Source organism: Peromyscus leucopus, chromosome 1, assembly GCF_004664715.2.
Source record: "Peromyscus leucopus breed LL Stock chromosome 1, UCI_PerLeu_2.1, whole genome shotgun sequence".
Taxonomy (NCBI): domain Eukaryota; kingdom Metazoa; phylum Chordata; class Mammalia; order Rodentia; family Cricetidae; genus Peromyscus; species Peromyscus leucopus.
In genome coordinates this window covers 185,771,998-185,792,351 of record NC_051063.1, presented here as the reverse complement: position 1 = coordinate 185,792,351, position 20,354 = coordinate 185,771,998, and the positions used below count along the sequence as shown (strand labels likewise).

Below are 20,354 nucleotides of genomic sequence, written 5' to 3'. Positions count from 1 at the left end.
AGGTGTAGGGTGGATTCACTTCTATGAACTGAACCAGCCTTGGTGAGTAAAGGATCCTTTTATTGTTTTACAAATCACACCTTTAACAAGTCAATTCCATATACAAATGTCTTTGTTCTAAGCCCCCAAGAGAGATAATGCCAAATGCAATTCTCCTTTTTACCATAGGTTTTTTGGAGGGGCATTGGATTTTGTTACTAGTTTGCATTGGCTTTGATCCCTAGAAAAACTCTCAGCTAAAACTTCAAACACAAGGTATGGAGACAGGGGTAACAAACACAAAAGGCAGATCAAGGCTAGATGTTAACACTCAAGTGTTAATCCGGGTATAGCTGGAGGGAATTCTTCCTTCAGGTTTCATGAGTCTATGGTCCATCTTTTCTACAAAGTGAGTTCAAGAACATCCAGAGGTAAAAACTGAGACCCGGTCTCAAAAAAAAAAGAAACATATTTGAAAATGTTTGCTCATATCCCTCTAAGGATCACTTATAAAACTCATTGTTTCACTCACTTGATTTGAATAGAATCATGTCTATGTCTTTGTCATTGATGTTCCCTCTTGGGGAAGCAGTCAATCAGTATTCATGTATCCCCAAGAAAATTTCATACAAAATACCCAAAGCATATCTAGGGCTGGGTGGGAAGCTGGACATGATAAGGAATCTACAGCATTATGAGTGTTGTCTGGCTGAAATGATAGAGAACCAAGCAGAAACGCTGACAGGAAAAGATCAGCTCTGAGCACCCTCATCTGAAGGTGTTGGCTCAGGAAGATACCAGGATTATTGCTAGTTAAGTCCTGGTCTTTGGTGAAGAGGATCATGCAAGCTAATGTAGATGGGTATATGGGAGATGCTCTGCAAAAAGAGACCACAATCAGATATGGGTTTGTAAACCTAGCACACAAGAAGCTGACTGAGAAAGGGGAGGAGATTTAGACCTCCCAGAGTTTCAGGAGGCTTTCTGTCAGAAACCAAAACCAAAACCAAAGAAAACCACAGTTACAGAGACCACATGTTTTGGAGCCCCACCCTTCACAGCAGTGGGAAAGCAAAAGCCACTTGCCTAGAAAGAGCAGTTCCTGATTTTGCAAGGACTGCCTGTATAACATACTCTCGACAAGGAGGCACCATACTGCACAGGCAATATACTTTGTGTGTGTTCCTTTTGCAAGAGGACGAACCATCTGCAAACTTTTGGCAACTGGAAGAGGCTATGATCCCAAACCTCACATTTCTGCTTTGTCTTGGTGAGAAATGAAGTTGTGGAGAGAAAATTCTGTACTGAGAAGTAGTCTACCTCATAGTTGAGCAGTAATCCATCAAGGGTGTTTCAGTAGCTCAGAAGCCATCTGGAAGTGGAGGTCCTGCTCAGGCTTCAAGGACATACACTCACAGGTAATTCTCTTGCAGGACTGAGTCTGGGCCCCAGGAACCAAGTGTTGGCAGGTGAGTGTCTTCCCAGCTTTTATAAAGTGTACATTCTCAGTGGGAATCAAAGGTCACCTCTGAAGAAAAGAGATGGAGAAGAGCTGGTGTGGGCTGATGCTGGTGTTGCCTGCAAGGTCATGAGACCAATAGCTTTGATTTAAACAGAATGTCTTCTGACCAAACTTCCATTTTTTGTTGTTGTTTGTTTTTGTTTTGTTTTCAGGGGGCCTCTCCAAACCCACACTCAGAGCTGTGCCAAGTAATGTGGTAACCACTGGGGAGCAGGTAACTCTAATTTGTGAAGGCCCCTTAGATGCCCAGGAATACAAGCTCTATAAAGAAGGAAATCCAGATTTCCAGATACCAACAGCTTATGAAGACATTGAAAAAAATAACAAGATCATTATCTCCTCCATTAGAAGTCAGGATGCAGGCCAATATCGGTGTTATTATAAACACCCTAATGGCACATCAGAACACAGTGACACCCTGGAGCTCTTGGTGACAGGTGAAAGACCCTTCCCCAACACTAGGATTTGTCTTGAGTAAATGAGTGTATTTACTGTGGGGTCCCTTTGACAATTCTGGAACAGGGGTGACCAGGTGAGCAATATAAGTCCACTAAGAAGGCTTCCTCTTCCCTCCTAGGAGTCTACTCCAGCAAAGTCACCCTTTCATCCCTGCCCAGCCCTGTGGTGACCTCAGGAAGTGATGTGACTCTTCAGTGCTCCTCACAAGAGGAATACAACAGTTTCATTCTAGTGAAGGAAGATCAAAAATTTTCTAGTGCCATGGCCTCACAGGACATATACACTGGTATATTCCAGGCCCTGTTCACAGTGGGTCCTGTGACTCCACAACAGAGATGGAGATTCACGTGTTATGGCTATTACCCGAACAGCTTACAGCTGTGGTCAGTACCCAGTAACAGCCTAGAACTCCTGGTCTCAGGTAAGGAAGCTTTAGATTTTTCTTGCAATGACAATTGGTCAGATATGAGGTCACAGGGAAGGACCTGATATGTGGTGGGTTGGTGAGCTCGTGCTCCTGAGCCCAATGTCACAGAACTCGGGATACAGCTGTGAATAAGCTTCAAAAACCAGGATAGACATTAAAAGTAGAAGCCATTAGGTCCAGGAAAGAATTTGGTCTTTGTGTGTCCTTCTGCTGCTGCAGATCAGCCTAACTATCATCTGCAAGTGTGAACTTCTTTGTGCAACTGTCTTAGCAAAGAAACATTTTTTTCTTGTTCTTTGCAGGGACCCTCCACAAACCCAACATCTGGGCTGAGCCAGGCCCTCTGATCACATTAGGGAGTCCTGTCACCATCTGGTGTGAGGGGACCAGAGAAACCCAAACATATGTGCTACATAAAGAGGGAAGTCCAGAACTCTGGGACAGACAGACCCAAAAGGATTTCAACAATAAGGCAAAATTCACTATCGCTTCCGTGACAACACTGCATGCAGGGAAATATCACTGTTATTCTTACAACTCTGCTGGGTGGTCAGAGCGCAGTGATGCCCTGGAGCTGGTGGTGACAGGTGAGAGGACTCTTCCCTAATCTCAGGACCTGCTTTGAAAAAGGGACTACATTTGCTGTCCCTTTCTCAAATTCAATAAGAGTGCAAATTTATACTTTAACAAATAAACTTCACAAGTTTCCTCTTCTCTCCTAGGAGTCTATCCCAGCAAAGTCTCCTTGTCAGCCCAGCATAGCCCTGTGGTTACCTCAGGAGGGTATGTGAACCTTAAGTGTTTCTCTCAGCATGGATATAACAGGTTCACCCTAATAAAGGAAGACCAGAAATTCTCCAGGCACATGACCTCACAGAAGACATACACTGGTGTATTCCAGGCTTTTTTCAGAGTGGATCATGTGACCCCCAACCAGAGATGGAGGTTCACATGCTATGGCTATTACTGGAACAGCCCCCAGCTGTGGTCAGTACCCAGTAACCATCTAGAGCTCCTAATCTCAGGTAAGAAAACCCTAGACTTTTCTCTGAATATTAATTGATTTGACAAAAGTTCTCAAAGAAAGATCTGATATATGGTGGGCTAATGAACTCAAGCTCTAAGTTCAATTTCACAGAATGTGGGAGACAAGGGTTGATAATAACAGTAGAACTTAGGAGTTCATGAAAAGATTGGGTCTTTATGTGTCCTTCTGGCTTTACCAATCAGCTTGTGTCATTTTCAAGTGTAACCTTTGCACAAGTATCCTAAGAGATGTATCTCATTTTTTCTACTCTGCAGGGACCCTCCACAAACCCACCATCTGGGCTGAGCCAGGCCCTCTGATCACCTTAGGGAGTCCTGTCACCATCTGGTGTGAGGGGACCAGAGAAACCCAAATGTATGTGCTACATAAAGAGGGAAGTCCAGAACCCTGGGGCAGACAGACCCAAAGGGATCACAACAATAAGGCAAAATTCACCATCCCATCTGTGATAACACGGCATGCAGGGAAATATCACTGTTATTCTTACAACTCTGCTGGGTGGTCAGAGCGCAGTGATGCCCTGGAGCTGGTGGTGACAGGTGAGTGTTTGTACAGTACTCAGGAATTGTATCCCAAGACATGACTCTTAAAACATCTGGTCTGAATGTATGCCCACTCATCAGCCTTTCAGGGGACAATGCAGACTGTATGAGCCCACTTAATTTTCCATGTTTATCTCTTCTAGGAGTGTCCATTAAACCCAGACTGGTAGCCCTGAACAGCCCTGTTGTAACTGTAGGACGGTCTGTGACCCTCTCATGTACCTCAAATCAGAGATACAACAGGTTCAGTTTAATTAAGGACAAGCAGAAGTTTTCCAGCTCCATGGGCTCCCAGAATGTATATACTGGGCTGTCTTCTGCCAGGTTCCAAGTGCGTCTCATGACCTCCAGCCAAAGATGGAGTTTCAGATGCTATGGCTATCACACAAGCAAGCCTCAAGTGTGGTCAGAAGGGAGTGACATCCTCGAGCTTCTAGTCTCAGGTGAGGACATTCCAGCTCTCTGCTGAATGACACTGAAATGGGTTTGCCCTGGAGACCCTAATGTGTGATAAATACAGGGCAAGACAGGTTCTTGAGCTCACTGATACAGCACGCAGACTGTGGGAGTCAAGATACAGAACCCAAGGAGGGGTGTTGTGATAATGGAACCTGGAAGGGTCAGGAGAAAGATGGATCCTCACATGGCTCCATGTGTCCTTCGGTTATTTAAGGGTCAATTCCAAATTTTACTTTCCCTGTGCAACTGTTCAAAGTCCCACATCCCTCTCACCTACTTGTTTTCAGGAACCCTCCAGAAACCCAGCATCTGGGCTGAGCCAGGCTCTGTGATCACCTCAGGGAATCCTGTGACAATCTGGTGTGCGGGTACAATGGAAACTCAAATATATTTCCTGTATAAAGAAGGAAGCCCAGCACCCTGGGATAGATTGAATGCACCAGTGCCTGATCACAAGGCCAAGTTTTTCATCCCATCCATGACAGAGCATAATGCAGGGCGATATCGCTGTTACTGTTTTAACTCTGCTGGGTGGACTGAGAAGAGTGATGCTCTGGGGCTGGTGGTGACAGGTGAGTGGAGACTCAGGAATCATATGATGTGACTCTTTAGAAACGTCTTCTCTGAATGTATCCCCACTCAAACCTCAGGTCTGGGGGACAATCCAGACTGTGTGAACCCATTTAATCGTCCATATGTATCTCTCCTAGGTGTCTATACCAAACCCACCCTGTCTGCACTGCCAAACCCTGTTGTAACCTTAGGAGGATCTGTGACACTTTCATGTACCTCAAATCAGAGATATGACAGGTTCGTTTTAATTAAGGACAAACCGTTCTCCAGCTCCATGGACTCACAATATGTATATACTCGTCAGTCTTCAGCAAGATTCCAAGTGGGTCCCATCACACTCAATGAAAACTGGAGTTTCAGATGTTATGGCTATCACATAAACAACCCTCACGTGTGGTCAGGAGGGAGTGACATCTTGGAGATTCTAGTCTCAGGTGAGGAAGCCCCAGTGTGATAAGTATGGGGAAGGACAGGTTCCTGAACTCACATATACAGCATGCAGATTATAGGACTCAATATACAGAAAGCACTGAGGGGTGTTCTGAGAAGGGAGCCTGGCAGGGTCAGCAGAGAGATGGATATTCAGATGATTCAATGTGTCCTTCTGTTATACAACGGTCAACTACTCAGTACAGTACCTCCCTGGAGTTGTTGGTGACAGGTGAGTCATTACTCAGGAATCATATGAATCCATAGATGTGACTCTTTAGAAAAGTTTGCTCTGAATGTATCCCCACTCATTGCTCAGGCCTGTGGCACAATCCAGACTGTGTGAACTCATTTAATATTCCACATGTATCTCTCCTAGATGTCTACAACAAACCCACCCTGTCTGCACTGCCAAACCCTGTTGTAACCTTAGGAGGATCTGTGAACCTCTCATGTACCTCAAATCAGGAATACACAGGTTCATTTTAATTAAGGACAAGTAGTTCTACAGCTCCATGGACTCACAATATGTATATACTGGCCTGTCTCCAGCCAGATTCCAAGTCAGTCCCATCACACTCAGTGAAAAATGGAGTTTCAGATGCTATGGCTATCACACAAGCAAGCCTCAAGTGTGGTCAGAAGGGAGTGACATCCTGCAGCTTCTAGTCTAAGGGAGGAAGCCCTAGCCTCTCCATTGAATGACACTGAACATGAAACAGGTTTCCCCAGGAGACCCTATTGTGTGATAAGTACAGGGATGGACAGATTCCTGAACCCACATATACAGCTGCAGATTATGGGAGTCAAGATACAGAAAGTACTGAGGGGTGTTCTGAGAAGGGAACTTGGAAGGGTGAGGAGAGAGACAGGTCTTCAGATGGCCCTATGTGTCCTTTTATTCAAGGGTCAAGTCTGAGTATCATATTCACTGTGTGACTCTTTAAAGTCCCACATCCCTCTCTCTTTCCTCTTTTCAGGAACCCTCAAGAAACCCAACATCTGGGCTGAGCCGGGCTCTGTGATAACCTCAGGGAATCCTGTGACAATCTGGTGTGAGGGAACTAAGGAAACTCAAATATATTTCCTGTATAAAGAAGGAAGCCCAGCACCCTGGGAAAGATTAACTGCACCAGTGCCTGATCACAAGGCCAAGTTTTTCATCCCATCCATGAGAGAACACAATGCAGGACGATATTACTGTTACTGTTATAACTCTGCTGGGTGGACACAGCACAGTGACTCCCTGGAGCTGGTGGTGACAGGTGAGTGGACACAAAGGGTCACAGTATTCACTTTTTCCTGTGGGGCCCCTGAGAGCCCTGCTGCTGGCAGGGAAATGACCCACATGATATAAGAAGGAAAACTCAGATCAGGCTGACATAGTAATTGCCAGTTCATACTCTTAAAAGTCTGAAACCAGTTCACTTATTGCAAGCAAATTTAAACATAGTACAAATCTGGACAAAAAGATTCCTGGTGTAATAGAAAATCCAGTGAGCAACTAGACATAATTGTATCAAAACTCAACTCAGAAGTGACCATGAAGTTGGGTGCTATAGCTAAAGGGCCTTTAATCTAGTGTGGTCTCTGACTGACATAGTATAGATGTCAGCAGGCTGTAAAGTGTACAGCACATCTTCCCTAAGAATGGGCTTTATTAAGTGAGAGCTAATGAAAAAGTCTAGGGTGACAGAGTCTGGGATAAACATTCTGGAGTATTCAGGTGATGCCTGGAGCTACAGATAGATGGTCCCCTGGTTATTAACAACATCCACTCCCAGCTCTCTTGATAGAAAACAGGTATTTATTCCATCAATTGAGCCGACACACTGCACGGATAACATTCCTGATTTCTCCCATGTTACAAATTTGTGAGATGAAGCACATCATGTCCTCTACATTTTCCCTCAGGAAATATATCTCCCAAATATTTTCACCCACAGCCCAGCTGCTGGAGACAATGTGTCATTAAATAGGCCATTCCATCTTCTCCTAGGAGTCTAACAAGTTAAACTTACTCTGTCAGCCTTGCCCAGCCCTGTGGTGACCTCAGGTGGGAATTTGACCCTCAAGTATGTCTCATCAAAAGGATATGATTGGTTCATTGTGACTAGGGAAAATCGGTTCTCCAGGTCCCTCAAGGCACAGTGTATACACATTGGACAGTCCCAAGCTCTGTTTCCTGAAGTCCCTGTGACATCCAGAAAGAGTGGGCCTTTTAGATGTTATGGATACTTCAAAAGTAAACCACATGTCTGGTCAGAGGCCAGTAACCCTCTGGAGATATATGTCTCAGGTGAGAAGACTTATTCAGTCATCTGGTTTTTGACTAGGAACCCTTTATCACTAGCTCTGCTGGCCTGAGGATGGTTCCAGCCATGATGCTGAAGGCAGATCTCGACTGCTATGACCCAGATTATGAGAGACCCTGACACTATCAGAGCAGGGAAAGAGAGGTTATTGTCCTAGTTAGGATTGTATTATTGAAATGACATACCATGACAAACAGCCAGTTGTAGAGAAAGATTTTACATGGCTTACACTTTTACTGCACTCTTTATCCTCAAAGGAAGTTAGGTGAGCAACTCTAACAGAGCAGGAACCTGGAGGTAGGAGTTGATGCAGAAGCCCTGGGGTGCTGCTTACTGCCTTGCTCAGCCTGATTTCATATAGAACCCAGGACTACATGTCCAGGGATGGTTCCATACACAATGAGATGGGCCCTCCCCTGTGAATTCCTAATTAACAATGCCATACAGGACTGTGTGCAGGATAATTTTATTGAGCCTTTTTTTCAGTTGATGTTTCCTCTTCTCCAGTGACTCTAGCTTGTGTCCAGCTGACTTAAACTTAGCCAGCAGAGGAATGTATAGCAAGTGCTGACCTGACGCATTTATACATATCCTTCTTCCAGGGTCATCCAGGAAGCCCTCCCTGATAACCCAGCAAAGACCTATCTTGGACCCTGGAGAGAAGCTGACCCTCCAGTGTTACTCAACATGAGTTATGACAGATTTGTCTCTTTCCAAGGAGGGCGGAAGTGATGTCCCACAGATGTCTGCCCATTTTACCCAGGCTGGAATGTCTCATGCAAACTTCACCTTACACTCTGTGGATTTCACCACTGGTGGCCGGTATAGATGCCATGGTTCATTCAACATCTCTTCTGAGTGGTCAGCTCCCAGTGACCCTCTGGATATCCTGATTACAGGTGAGGAACATAGTGTATTCTCTTAGGAACTCAGACTCTGGACATGATCGCTTTGGGGAGGCAAGTGATTGATGGTCAAGATAATGAAGGTCTTCTCAGGATGAACAGATCTGTGGAGAGGGGAGTAGATGAATGGCATTCAGGGAAGATATAGAAGACTATGTAATACAAAAGGGTCTCAGAACAATGACTGTAGTCCCTCACTCACCCATTCTTCTCTCTAGGACATCCTCCTGTCAAACCCAACCTCTCAGTGCATCCAGGCACCACCATGTCCTCAGGAGAGAAAGTGACCCTGTTGTGTAAATCGTCAATCCCAGTGACAGCTTCCTTCTGTTCAAGGAGGGGGCATTCCATTCCCACATGCATCAAATATCAAAGCTCCAAGATTCACAGTATCAGGCAGAATTCTCCATGAGTGCTGTGACTCCATCCGTTGGGGGTATCTATATGTGTTTTGGTTCTCAAAGATCATTTCCTTACCTGTTGTCACAACCCAGTGTCTCCATGGAGATCATAGTCTCAGGTAAGATGACCTTGATATATGTGAGATCAGAGGGTAACATTGGATACTTCACCTTGGAAGCTCTTGACTGAGTTGATAGTAGACTTATCTTAAGCATAGCTAATCAGAAAGGGTTTATTATTAGTCAATAATACAGAGGCAAACTGGGATTCCTCAATTAATTCTCATTCCGCCTTCTTGAGGGAAATTCAGAATATTCCAGGTAGGCAGCTGCAAGGTTCTGTACAGGCTTCAGTGTGGATGTGAGACTGAGAAGAGCTGAGATAATTAGGCCACACTTCTCCCCATCGCCCTCTCCCATTGTCCTATTACCAACACTTTCCTGGATCCCCAAAGCTCATACCAATAGAAGTGGGGATTTTCCTGTCTAGGGAGTTTGTTCCATCCCAGAGTGTGAAAACTCTCAGGCCCTGGAAGTCTTTACTTCTGTATCAGCTTGCATGATGACCAGGATGCTGGGATTCAAGCAGTGTGCTCAACATGGTCCCCAGAACCAAAATAAAGGCTTACAGGCTAGGATGTAATAGAATCACCCTGACAAAGAGTGATATTTGACATCTATCCTAGGAGAGAGAAGCATGTGAATGAGAGCAGGAAGTAACTTCCCACAGTTTCCCTGTCCCATCCCATGATGCCCTGAAAACGAGTCCTTCACCCCATGGAGTCTGACCACAGAGCTCTAAACTAGAACTCTGTTGCTGCAACAACTCAATCTAGATATGGGGTAGATGCAGTCTTTTCTGACAGATTTCACACGAACAAGCCCCTCTCCTGTGTGATTCTCAGTTTCTATAAGTATGCTCTGGACTAGATGTTAAGTTCCTTTTAGTGCTGATCTTATCTGTGCCCTTCTCATACAGCAAAATTCTCTAGAAACCACTTCTGCAATTGTCTTGCCTCATCTGACATTGAGATCGTGACACTGTGTAGCTGTACATGACACAGTCATTTCAGAGTACCCAGGCTCCTTCCTTCCAGGTCATGCAGTTTAGTTCCAGAGTAGGGAATAAGGCTGGAGGCTGGATTTCTTGTGCTCAATTCTCAGCAATGCTCTTTCCTGCTGGGTGACCAGCAGGTGAACTGTGTGGAGCGATGAGAGTCAGTCTCATATTGTATGGCTATGAGAGTGGGAGGTAGTGAATATAAAGACTCAGTATGTGCCTCTCACACCAGTCCTCATTCATGTTATCTGTATCCCAGGACTAGCAAGATACCAGAAGATTTTGATTGGAGTTTCTGTGGGATTCCTCCTGCTGCTCTTCCTTCTTGCCCTACTCCTTCTGCTCAGACTCAGGCACCAGAAAAAATGCAGCAAGGGACGTGAGTAGAGTATGGGTGGTCATGTTCTCAGGGGGTACTACATCCCCTTTTGGCTACCCAAGCGGGGACTAGGCAAGCCAGCCCTGTGGAAAGCCCAGATGGGGAGACATCACTTTAGAAACACTTCTGTGAAACTCAGATCATTCAATACGATCTTAAAACTTGTGCAGTATCAATTATCATATGAGTTGTTCCATCTCCTGGAACATTTGAACACATACACATATGAAATGAATTGTAAAACTTCTTTCCTTCCCTAAAGGTACGAGGTAAGGCTGCACTACCCTCATGACTGAGGCTCTTCTCTTTCTTGCAGTCCAGACAGTGGCCAGCTTGCAACATTCTGCAGGAGCTGGAGAGGCAGTGACCAGGGACAGAGGCATCCAGAAGAGGTAACTCAAGGCCAGCGACCTAGGCCTCCACCTGCCTGACTCCCTCACTGCCACCTGACAACCTCCTTTCTCTCCATATCTAGCCCAGCTGCTGCTATCCAGGAAGAAACCTTGTGTGAGAGAAAGAGGGCCCCTGGGAGGGAAATGTCTGAGGTTTCAGCATCACAGGGGTGATGGAGGGTCTGGGTAACTTCTCTGAGGCACCAGTCACTATGACACTTGCCAAACACTCATTATGGACCCTTTCCCAACATTCCCTTTCTTCTGTTGCTATCTGGGAGAGGGCAGGTAACTGGGGAGGTGAGAAGTCCTAGGAATTTGGTCAGGGGAAGACCTGTATGTTCTGTTATGACAGATACCATGGTGAAGGGAACACAGATTAAAGAGAGCATGGAGCTGGACATTATGGTGAGACTCTTTTCCACAATGCTATGAACTTATGACCCACTTTACCCTGTAATCAATCACTGCCCTTTTTCCGCTCCCAGCATTACCCACAGCTGGCTTTTTGATTCTGGAAGCACTTGTCTTCTGTATGCTATGACCTCACCCTTGCTTTCTTTACTTTTGACCATATGGCCATACATTCTGTTCTCACAGCATCTCTCTGCTTGCTAGCATGCATCCTGGTTTCAGAAGACTATGTAAGTGTCTGAAGCTAGTTCAGTGATAAAGTGATTACTTTGAATGCATAAGGCTTAATATTATTGATAAAACTAACAAGTAAGTAAACATGAAATATGAATATATGAGAACCCTGTACCTGACAATGTTTGTGTGCACACATGTATAAGAACAGGTAGATGATAGATGTCAACAATCAGTGTCTTCTATTTTATTCTACCTCATTTCTGAGATCATTGATTGGCTAGATTGCTACCATTGAGACTTGGACACCAGTCTTCCTTCCCCAGTGCTTGGGTACTAGACATGTGCATTCTTGCTTGGCTATTTTTAAAATGTGGGCACTGGGTATCTAACTCAGTCACTCATATTTGCAAAGCCACCCATCTGCTGCTTGACTCCTCTTCCAATTTCCTGGATCTCACTGTTGACCATGCCTCCTGTGGGAGAAGCAGACACAGAGAGAACAGAATTCCCCACACACTGGGACACGCTATAGGATGGAATATGATGAAGACGACACAGAGACTGAGCCTTGCAAAGTGTTTGAGGGAAATGAATTAGAGGGAATTACTTGTGTTGTGTGGGGGAACATCATCAATGTGAATTTAAAGGAAGGGAGGAAAATAGACTTCTGAAGAGAAATCTGAGTGGAGAGGATACTAGAAACATGATGGACTGACACATCTAGGCAGGACATGGCAGGTACAGGTGTTATGTGGGAAGGAACATTCTCTTTCTAAAAGATGGAGCCCATGGAGTGAGGTCACCTTGTGTGGATAATATGTCATAAGTTCAGGAAGAAACTGCCAGGCACTCAGAGGTCTTAGAAAACTCCAGAGACCCCATCAGCAATGACATGGTTTGACTTAGATGTCTAAAATATTACTTTTCCACCCCACAGAAATCAAGTGGGAGTAGAGCCTCTGGGGCATCAGTATATACTCCCTGTGCTTTGTTTTCTTTTTTTTTTTGGCAGAACCACCATGAGGAAAATCACTCCAAAGATTTGTATGCCCAAGTGAAACCCTCCAGACTCAGACTCAGGGCAGAGCCCACCTCTCCTTCCCTCATGCCAAAGGAACCGCTGGACTCAAACAACAGGCAGGCAAAAGAAAGCAAAGTGAGAGACCATCAGGTGGGTCCTGACCTCTCCAGTTCCCCAGGCCCCAGTGCTGAGCACAGACATTACTCTACCTTCTCCCATTCCAGGCTGCTGCATCCAAGGAGCCCTGTGATGTGACCTATGCCCAGCTGCACATCATGACTCCAAGACAGAGGCAGCTAAACCTCACATCTCTCAGGCCAAAAAGTCCCACTTGAGACACTACTCTGGTGTTTACCTGTCCAGATCCAGGGAAATCCAGACTCTATATTCTGTGGGGAGGTAGGACTCAGGGAGATGAGAAAATAGAATCTGTCACAGGTGTACAGCCATTTTGCAGATATATCATGCAGAGTGTGGTAACTTTGGGAACTCAACTGATTATGTAATCAGGATAAGTAATATCCCTGCATTTTATGAATAAAGCAAATATTTTGTCATTACTCAATGGATAAAATGGAAGAAAGTAGGAGTGAAGGAAGTCTCTGGTTTTGTTTTTATGCTTTTCTTTGTTATTTGCTTTTCTTTCAAATTCAAGACCTTTTTCATTAATTGTTATTGCATGTACATGTGAATATGTATATACAAAGTTTGAAAAAGATTTTCTCTGAATATTCATGTGTGTGTGTGTCTGTATATATATATATATCATATTGTAAATCATACTTCAATAAAGCTGTAAATCGAATGATGAAATATCTGTAGCATATTGTACTATGAATTTGGAAAAAAATCAGAGCTGGTCTGAAACAGAGGAATAAGGTCCCAAACAGTGACTGAGAAAACCAGGGATAAGAAATAAAGTTGACAAAAGCAGTGGTTGAATCAGAAGGTCTTGCAGAAGTCATTGTCTCATGTCAGGCAAACTTATTAAGAATCACACTACCTCATATGCTGTTTGCAGTGGACAAATGGCCAAGGTTAGCAGAGAGGCAAGTCAGACAATGTTTGAAAAGAGAACTTGAGAAATTTCAAACAGATTCCTTAGGAGGATAACCATTGCCTGGGAAGCAGAGTTCTGTCCCGAGGAGCTGCAACTTCAGTTCCTGGGAGACCCTGGCCTAAGTGTCAGACTGGCCTACAAGTCTGGTCTTCTAGTAAAGGCCTCTTAGAAAGTCTTGGTTCATTAAAACTTCCTGTACAGAATCACAAATAAATATATCAAAACCTTTTCTAAATCCATAAACTCATCATCATATTGAGACTATACAAAGAGAATAGTAACATATCCCAAATTAGGAATAAAGATATAAATGATACAGAAAGAAGTCACAAGTGGAAAACACTGTCTGGTAATCTCAGCCAATTGCAAGACCGATGCAGGGAAAACATGTTTTATGCCTCCCTGGGCTACATAGTGAGTTTAATGTCAGTTTGAGAGAAAAACTGCATGCTGATATTGATTCTTTGTAAGTCATGGATAGATCCATAGGCAGTTCTGTTATATGTTTATTTTTAGAAATAAATTTAGTTCTTGACTACTACGTGAAGGCAGAAATAAAGATAATAAAGACTTCCTAGAATTCAATAAAATATGTGCTTTCATAAAGAAATTTCAGAGATCTCACCATAGCAACTCAACAGCACACCTGAAAGCTCTAGAACAAAAGAAGCAAACACACCCAAGAGAAGTAGAAGGCAGTAAATAATCAAACTCTGAGCTGAAATCAATAAAATAAAAACAAAGAATAATATGAAGAATCAATGAAAAAAAGAGAGTTGATTATTTGAGAAAAATCAATAAGATAGACAAACCCTTATGCAAAGTAACCAAAAGGCAGAGAGAGGATATCTGATTTAACAAAATCAGAAATGAAGAGAGATATAGCAACAGACACTGAGGAAATCTAAATATCATTAGACCATACTCCAAAAACCTGTATGTCACTCAACTGGGAAATCAGAAAGAAATGGATAATTCTCTTGATAGATACCGATTATCAAAGTTAAATCAAGATCAGATATATAATCAGGAACAAGACATGGTTGTCTGCTCTTTCCATACCCATTCAATGTAGTTTTTGAAGTACTAGCTAGAGCAGTAAGAAAACAGAAGGAGATCGAGGGGATACAAATTGGAAAGGAAGAAGTCAAACTTTTTGCTATTTGCAGATGATATGATTGTATACATAAATGACCCCAAAAATTTTACCAGGGAACTCCTACAGCTGATAAACATCTTTAGTAATGTGGTGGGATACAAAATTAAGTAAAAAAAATCAGCAGCCCTCCTTTATACAAATGATAAACACACTGAGAAAGAAACCAGGTAAGCAACACCCTTCACAGTAGCCACAAATAAATATAAAATATCTTGGAGTAACTCTAGTCAAACAAGTGAAAGATATGTATGATAAAAAAAACTTCAAGTTTTTGAAGAAGGAAATTGAAGAAGATATCAGAAGATAGATCTCCTATGCTCATGCATCTGTAGACTTAACATAGAAAAAAATGGCATCCTACTAAAAGCAAACTACAGATTCAACACAATATTCATCAAAATTCTAACACAATTCTTTACAGATCTTTAAAGTGCAATACTCAACAAAAACGTTCAAGATAGCTAAAATAATCCTACAAAATGAAAGAACTCAAGGTATCTGCTCCCAGATCTCAAGCTGTACTACAGAGATTCGGGAATAAAAAATAAATAAAAATAAAAAACTTCCTCATTGTATTGGCATAAAAACAAGCACATTGACCAATGGAATCAAATTGAAGACCTAGATATAAATCCATACACTTATGGACAATAGATTCTTGATAAAGAAGCCAGAAATATACAATCAAAAAAAGAAAACATCTTCAAAAAATGGTGTGCTCGCTGACTGGATGTTGATATGTAGAATGCAAATATATATATATATATATAGTCATGTACAAAACTCAGGTCCAAATGGATCAAAGACCTTAACATGAATCTAGATGATACACCGAGCATGATAGAAAAGAAAGTGGGCAACAGCCTTGAACGCATTGGTGCAGGAGACAACTTCCTGAACAAAACACCGATTTTGCAGGCACTAAGATGCACAAATTAGTCCACAAGAATCTTAAAGGCTTTTGTAGGGCAACGGACACTCTCAATCAGACAAAAAGGAAGCCAGCAGGATAGGAAAAGATTTTCACCATCTCCACATTTTACAGAGAGCTAATGTCCAAAATATATAAAGAACTCAAGAAACAAGACATTACCAAACCAAAAAATCCAATTAAAAATGGAGTGTAGATCTAAACAGAGAACTCTCAACAGAAGAATCTCAAATTGCTGAGAATCACTTAAAGAAATGTTCAACATCCTTAACCATCAGGGAAATGCAATTCAAAACATATCTGAGATTCCGTCTTATACCTCTCAAAATAGATATCAAAACCACAAGTGACAGCTCATCCTGTCAAGGATGTGGAGCAAGAAAAATACTCCTCATTTGCTGGTGGAAGTGCAAGCTTGTACAACCATTTTGGAAATCTATTTGGCAGTTTCTCAGAAACTTGGGAATCAATCTAACCCAAGACTCAGATATACCACTTTTGGGAATATTATCAATGGATACCCCATCATATCACAATGATACTTACACAGCTATGTTCATAGCAGCTTTATTCATTAATAGCCAGAACCTCAAAAAAAATCTAGATGGCCCTCAAGTGAAGAATGGATAAAGAAATGTGGTACATTTACACAAAGAAGTATTACACAGCTGTTAAAAACAATGACTTCATGAAATTTTTAGACAAATGAATGGAACATTAAAAAAATATTCTGAGTGATGTAGCCCAGACTCAGAATAAAAAACATGGTATGTACTCACTTATAAGTGGATATTTGTTGCAAAGAAAAAAATAATCATGCTACAATCCACAGACCCAGAGAGACAAAGTAACAAGAAGGTCCTAAGGGGAATGCAAGGATCTCCCTTGGAAGGGGGAAATAGAATAGATTTGGGGGAAGCTATAAATGTAGGATTGGGAAGTAGAGGGATCAACTTGGAGGAAGGAGAACATACAGGGAGAAACAATTAAAATTGGAAGGCATTTCAGGGTCCTTCCACTGAAAGGTGGAAAACTCATGCAATGGAAAATCTATGTAATCAACAGCAGTAACCCTAGCAGGGACTCCTAATAATGGGGAATATGGAGTCTGAACTGGTGGCCATATTCTGTAATCAGGCAAGACCTCAGGTGGAGGGATTGGGTCACCAATTTAGCCCCAAATCTTTGACCCACAGTTTTTCCTGTCTGCAGAGTGTTCTGGAACCAGGGCCTAGCAGAATCCTCATCAAAGAGACCAGAGAGACATCATTCAGCAACTGATGGATGCAGATGAAGAGTCCCAGAGCCAAGCATTGAGCAGAGCTCAGGGAGTCAGTCCTGTGGAGGAAGGGGAAGAGGGTTTTCAGGAACCTGAGGGGTCAGGAACATGATGCAAACACACATAGCCCACAGAATCAATTGACTGGGATTCATGGGAACACTCAGAGATCAGGGAGCCTGTTGGGGTCTGACCAAGGTCCTCTGCTTATATGTTATGGTTGATTAGATTTGTGCCTTGTGGTATTCCCAAGAATGGGAGTGGGGTGGTTGCTGACCATTTTTTACTACTTGTAGACTCTTTTCCTCCTGCTGGACTGCCTCATCCAGCCTTGATATGATGGTATATGTTTGGTCTTATTGTAGCACATCATGCCATGTTTGATTGATGGGATGTCTGCCCTTTTCTGAGGGGAAATGGAGGAAGAATGTGTATGGGGGAGAAGAAAGGTGGGTGGGAGAGACTAGGGATACAGGAGATATTGAGGGAGAGGAGGGAAGGAAAACTATGGACAGGATATAATATATGAAAGAATAATAAAAATATTAATTTAGTACTTTAACAATCGCCTACAAGCTTCTACTTGTATTCAGTGCATCCTGGTCATGCTCTTTCCACACCTTTTTTTTTATTTCCTACTTTTATCAAACCCCATCCCCTTGTGGTGGCTAAAGAAACTTATTTTTTCTGGACACAAGTCTTGTTACCCACTGGCTATTTGTCATTGACTCCAGTTCCTTGAGGAGAAGTTCATAGTAACCCTGACCGTATCCTCCATCCAGAAATATATAGCCATGGCCATCTACATGTTATGATATGACTAACTTCTCTTTGGCTTCTGTAATCTACTTGTGCAGATAGTCAAGGACGATTTTGAGATTTCCTTGACTACCTAATCTTGGCAGATCAAAACAGCTCCTGGCTTTCTTGAGAAGATACTCAAGTTCTTCCTGTGGTTTTTGCCTTTAAAAATTCTCCCCCACCCCACTTAACAAGGCATTCTCAAGTTTGTCTCAGAGATTGTTGCCCTGATAACAATAAACAATAAAAATTTTAAGTATAATTGGATTAAGTCTATGATCTTATACAGGATTTAGGAATTTCATCATCCAGCAAGGTCCCTGGAATAGAGCAGACTCCGGGACATGAATTCTGAGTAGGCCCTGGTTTACTTGGAAGTCTGGGGAGCCTGAGACCATGGCTGCCACAAATTAAATGCTGCTACAAGTGGTTAGGCCCCAAAGGAAGCAAGTCCAAGGTGAACTTCTTAGGCCACGGGGAGCCCGGTATGCAAGACAAAAGTAATTGCTGGCCACTGTACTTCTGAAGCTCAGACAAATTGGTGGGTAGTTTTCTCCTCTTTGAAATCTGGACTTCTGGAGAGACAAAGGCAAGATCAGATGGGCAGACCTAGCACCCAGGGTAGAGAGGATGACCTACTATCCTCTGGTTTTGGTGTATGGATGAAGGTGGCCACCACTTGTCTGAGCTTATCTGGTCTTCTCCCATTGCACTGCTGTATTGTTTTTTTTGTGTTCTTTTCTCTTGTCTGTTGGATTTGTTTTCAAGTTTAGTTGCAAAGGTGTGAATTAGACAGAAAACAGCCAAGTCAATTCTGAGCTCCATGGTACAACATTTTCAGGACTTCTGAGATGCATATTGTTCCTGGCTGCCTCCATGTTATCTCTCCTTGTGTCAGTTTGCTCTGTCTCTGTCCCTCTCATTGGTTGAATGAATCCTGGTACACTGGACACTTCTCTAGGCCCTTCTCTTTGCCATCCTTCTCCCTCTCTCTGCCTCTGAAGGATGTCTTTTTTCCCCTGCTTCCTGTATCTCCCAACAGGCTGCTGTGTCTGACCACGGAGCTCTGGTTACCACCACTCCTAGGTCACCAGGCAGGGGTGATGCGTGAGACCCAGGCACACACAAGCTTCCTGTTCTGCTGCTTGATGCTGACTGGGGTGCTGCAGCTGACCACACTACTGCTGGCCCTCACCCAGAATTTCGTGTCTCTAAGCCTTCTCTGTTCTCTGCTTGCTTTGGTCTCTCCCTCTGATGACTGGATTTTGTTTTACTGGGATCCAGGTGTCTTTTGGGTAGGGATAATTTTGAAGTATTGTTTTATACTGTTCTACTTTATTAAAAAAAAACTGGCTCTAGACTTAGTTTGTGGCCCACTAGAACATGCTTGTTCAAAAATTGCTTCTAAAATCTCCGTCTTACATAGGAAGTCCATCCAACTCTAGAGCAAAGAGACAAAACAAAACAAAAGGGCCCAAGAAAGGACATCGTGTGCTTTAAAACAGGTACCTTTAAACATACTATAACATGGGAATTGTAAACTTATTGAATATGGTTAAAATCTGCAAAATAAAAATAAGAATAACCTGATGTAAACGTTTTCTGAGTTCTTGTAGATATCTGGTTTTTATAGTTCTCTCTTTAATGACCTCTAGGTTATAGATACTTACATTTTTTTTGCAACTTGATGACTTTATGAAAAGTACTTATTAAGGTTTATAGGTTGTCTGTTCCCATTTGAAGATATAAAAAAAACTGGTTATAAAATAAAACAAAATTTTCTGTATAAAATCTCTCAGCAATAACTTCAGATATACCAGCTTAAAATAACCAGAGATGGATATGTTAAGAGTTAATATCTTTTAAAAAAGGAAATAGACAAGGTTATTGGAATTTCACTGAATTATGCAGTCACTTCTCTCAGCTGAATGTATGTAATTTCACCCTGATTGGATGAGGCCTCGATGTTTCATGGAAAAACTATGGTATACAAGCTAAAAATTAAGAATAAGGAGGAAGTCCACCTATACAGCAACGAAAAGTTCTCTCTCTCTCTCTCTCTCTCTCTCTCTCTCTCTCTCTCTCACACACACACACACACACACACACATACACACACACACACACAAACATGCACACACACACACACACACATATATGTACATATATATATATATATATATATATATATATATAATATATATGGTCCAGATATTGTCTAACACTGCCCTTAGGAAAAATTTCTTAGAATATTTTGCTACTGTTACTCATGTTTATTAAAATTTTTAATAAAAATATTTACATGAAATTATGATGGAAGAAAGAAATACTACTACTTTTAATTTGAATCTCTTATGAATCTGAACCATTTTCTCTAGTAATCACTTACTAGAATTAGTTACAATTTGCTCAATTTTAATTGTGTCTCTTAACCCTTATATATACATGTTTCTCATACACATACTTTTCTCAATATTTTTATTTTATTTTTTCTTATATGTTTTATGTCCTTTAACTCTTTTAAAACTTTTGGCCATCTTCTTTTAATGATTCTTATAAGTTAATAAGTTTTCTTAATAAAGGTAGTGTGAAAGAATATTTACATGATAGTTGAAGACTTCA

General features: G+C 42.2%; 1 protein-coding gene across 1 annotated transcript; it reads left to right on the top strand.

Annotated features, from left to right (window-relative positions):
- Positions 1 to 1,055: 1,055 nt before the first annotated feature.
- On the top strand, positions 1,056 to 13,175 carry LOC114688728 (leukocyte immunoglobulin-like receptor subfamily B member 3A). Its single transcript, XM_037202179.1, is given in 20 exon segments — positions 1,056 to 1,249; positions 1,413 to 1,448; positions 1,654 to 1,938; positions 2,079 to 2,381; positions 2,690 to 2,974; positions 3,110 to 3,412; positions 3,690 to 3,974; positions 4,121 to 4,420; positions 4,724 to 5,008; positions 5,147 to 5,443; positions 6,419 to 6,703; positions 8,356 to 8,652; positions 8,877 to 8,960; positions 8,963 to 9,178; positions 10,379 to 10,498; positions 10,815 to 10,890; positions 10,974 to 11,005; positions 11,246 to 11,298; positions 12,494 to 12,652; positions 12,727 to 13,175. Coding segments are annotated over 20 exon segments (3,846 nt in total). The 5' UTR covers positions 1,056 to 1,215; the 3' UTR covers positions 12,838 to 13,175.
- The last annotated feature ends 7,179 nt before the right edge of the window (positions 13,176 to 20,354 follow it).